Source organism: Otolemur garnettii, unplaced genomic scaffold (genome assembly GCF_000181295.1).
Source record: "Otolemur garnettii isolate 467f Iridium unplaced genomic scaffold, OtoGar3 scaffold00050, whole genome shotgun sequence".
In the NCBI taxonomy this organism is placed as follows: domain Eukaryota; kingdom Metazoa; phylum Chordata; class Mammalia; order Primates; family Galagidae; genus Otolemur; species Otolemur garnettii.
This window is the reverse complement of record NW_003852445.1, coordinates 402,170-405,057: the sequence shown is the minus strand read 5'-3', so window position 1 is coordinate 405,057 and position 2,888 is coordinate 402,170. Positions and strand designations below refer to the sequence as shown.

General features: G+C 38.2%; 1 protein-coding gene across 1 annotated transcript in view; it reads right to left on the bottom strand.

The window, feature by feature from the left end:
• Positions 1 to 490: 490 nt before the first annotated feature.
• EMC7 (ER membrane protein complex subunit 7) overlaps positions 491 to 2,888 on the bottom strand; it is a 19,182-nt gene continuing 16,784 nt past the window's right edge. Inside the window, exon 4 of the mRNA XM_023514248.1 lies at positions 491 to 961. Coding sequence (XP_023370016.1) covers positions 809 to 961 — 153 coding nt within the window. The 3' untranslated portion in view covers positions 491 to 808. The remainder of the gene's footprint in view (positions 962 to 2,888) is intronic.

The following is a 2,888-nucleotide window of genomic DNA, read 5'->3' as shown; positions in this document are numbered from 1 at the left end:
TATCTCAAATATCAGGGAAAGTTAAATGGCAAGGCAGGGCTGAGAATTTTGAAAGCTACAGCCACACAAAACCCACGGTGCATGCTGCTCTAAATATAACAACCACTGGGTGGCGCCTCTGGCTCAGTGAGTAGGGCACCAGCCTCAAATACTGAGGGTGGCCGGTTTGAACCTGGCCCCAGCCAGTTAAAACAGCAGTGGCAACTAAACAAAAAATAGCCAGGTGCTGTGGTAGGTGCCTATAGTCCTAGCTACTCAGGAGGCTGAGGCAAGAGAATCGCTTAAGCCCAAAAGTTGGAGGTTGCTGTGAGCTGTGATGCTACAGCACTCTACTGAGGGCAACATAATGAGACTCTGTCTCAAAAATAAATAAATGTATCAACTACTCTTTTTAAACAGGAAAAGTCAATTTCAAGCCTCAGATAATGAAAAGACATAAGAAAATTGTCAGGAAAGAACGATACAAGTAAAAAAAAAAATGACAAGATAATTTGATCTCTGGATTAAGACTTATTTTAATATACATAATGTATAGTAATTCATATAACTTATTAATGTCATTTTCTATAGGACACTGTAATTCGGTTAACATCAATATTGACCTCACACAGACAAAGATGAAAGCTAGGTTTTCTTGTGTGCCAAGTACAAAACATGTGCTAAAAAGTTAACATATCCAAGAGTTGTAAGAGATCAACTTTCAGGATGACTCAAGTTTACAGTAGTTGCTTCACATGGTTTTCCCTCAAGACTTGGATGCCACCCAGTGCTGCCATGTTTATGCAAATGCCAGCTCTGGACCATCTGACTACCTCCTTTTGCCAGCTCCACTTTTGCCTGTTTTACTGCTGCCGCTGCTAGATTTGCCAGATGATTTTGAAGAGAAGAGCCTAGTCATGAACTCAGAAACATCGGGTAATTCATGGTTGGAATTCAGCATATTCATTGACTGCTCCATCTCCTGTAGGGAGAAAAAGCATAATGATGAAGGCACTGATAGGGATGAGGTCTTCAAGTCATTAACTCCTATTAAGGAAATTAATGAGGCACTGATAGGGATGAGGTCTTCAAGTCATTTCCTATTAAGGAAAAAGGGAAGGAGTAGGACAAGTGAAAAGTTCTGTTTCCGACCAATGATGCAGTATCATCCTCAATAGTACTTTACCTATGCATCATCAGTAACTATGTTCCAAACCTCCTTTATACCACTAAACATAACTTTTTTTATACCACTAAACATAACATTTTTTTTTTGAGACAGAGTCTCACTTTGTCACCCTCCATACAGTGCTGTGGCATCATAGCTCACAGCAACCTCAAACTCTTGGGCTCAAGTGATCCTCTTGCCTCTGCCTCCTGAGTAGCTGGGACTACAGGTGCCTGCCACAACACCCAGCTATTTGTAGAGACAGGGTCTCTTGCTCAGGCTGGTCTCAAACTTTTGAGCTTAGGCAATCTACCTGCCTCAGCCTCCCAGAGTACTGAGATTACAGGCATGAACGATGTGCCCAGCTAAACATTCTAATTTTTAGTAAATGTCCAATGAGTGACTGGCTAGGATTTAATTTGGCTTGGGTTTTAAAAAGAACTTTTTTTTTCTTATAATGGATATATTTGGTCATACTCCTGTTATCTTATTTAGGTCATATTCCTGTTATCTTATTTTGTGTTTTCTGGTTAAAATGCTTTCTTTTAATGAGTATTTTTGTAAGCTAATACTTTCTTTAGATGCATATCAATCTTTAACTATGTATCAAGGGATCAGGAAAGTTTGAAGATAACATCTATGTTTCCAAGACTTGATTCCTAAGTCTTAGCAGTACACCTATGAATACTGTATGGCCTGAGTAACTTCAATTAAAGCATCTATTTTATTTACTTTTTATTTTATTTATTTATTTATTTTTTTTTTTTTGAGCATCTAAAGCAAGTAACACAAATGTAACACTGGGATTTAGCACTTTAATTTAGAATTTTTGTCCTCTACTTTATTAAGCCAACAAAATAAAGTACAGTTCAGTATTAATTTAATAATAGTATAATGTCTACTTCATTTAAATTTGATGTGACATTCCAAGAGCATACTTAAAATTGATTTTAGTTCAGACATGAAAAATAGAGCAAATATCATATTATCATTTCAAATAGAACATTGTTAGGGTATTAGCTTATGACTATTTCTCAAAGGTTTTCTGTTTGTTTTAGAGTCAGGTTCTTGCACTACAGCTCACACTGGAGTGCAAGAGAGTGGTTAGGATGACAAGTGCCTGTCACCATGCCCAGTTAATTTTTAAAAAATTTTTTGTAGAGGCTGAGCATGGTGGCTCACTCCTGTAATTCTAGCTCTCTGGGAGGCTGAAGCAGGAGAACTGTTTGAAGTCATGAGTTTGAGCTCAGCCTGAGCACAAGCAAGACCCAATTCCTGCTAAAAAAACAGAAAAAAATTAGTTAGGCTTGGTTGCAGATACCTATAGTCCCAACTAATTAGAAGGCTGAGCCAAGAGGATTGCTTGAGCCCAGGAGTTTGAGGTTGCTATGAGCTGTGATGATACCATTGCATCCTAGCTGGACCAATGGGGCAAGACTCTGTCTCAAAACAAAAAACAAATAAATTTCTATAGAGTAGGGGGGGTCTCTCTATTCTACCTAGGCTGGTCTTGAACTCCTGGGTTCAAGAGATCCTCCTGCTTTGTCCTCCCAAAGTGGTGAGACTGCAGGCATGAGGCAACTAAATCCACCCTATTCATAGATTTTAAAGGAGAAGGTGCTTTTACAAGTAAGGGCAGGACAAGAAATATTTTAATTGTAAATCAGATATGTGAAGATGTCCTGATAATTAAGAATTAAAAGTATATAGCAAAAGGTCTTGAATCCCTGCAAAAATACAT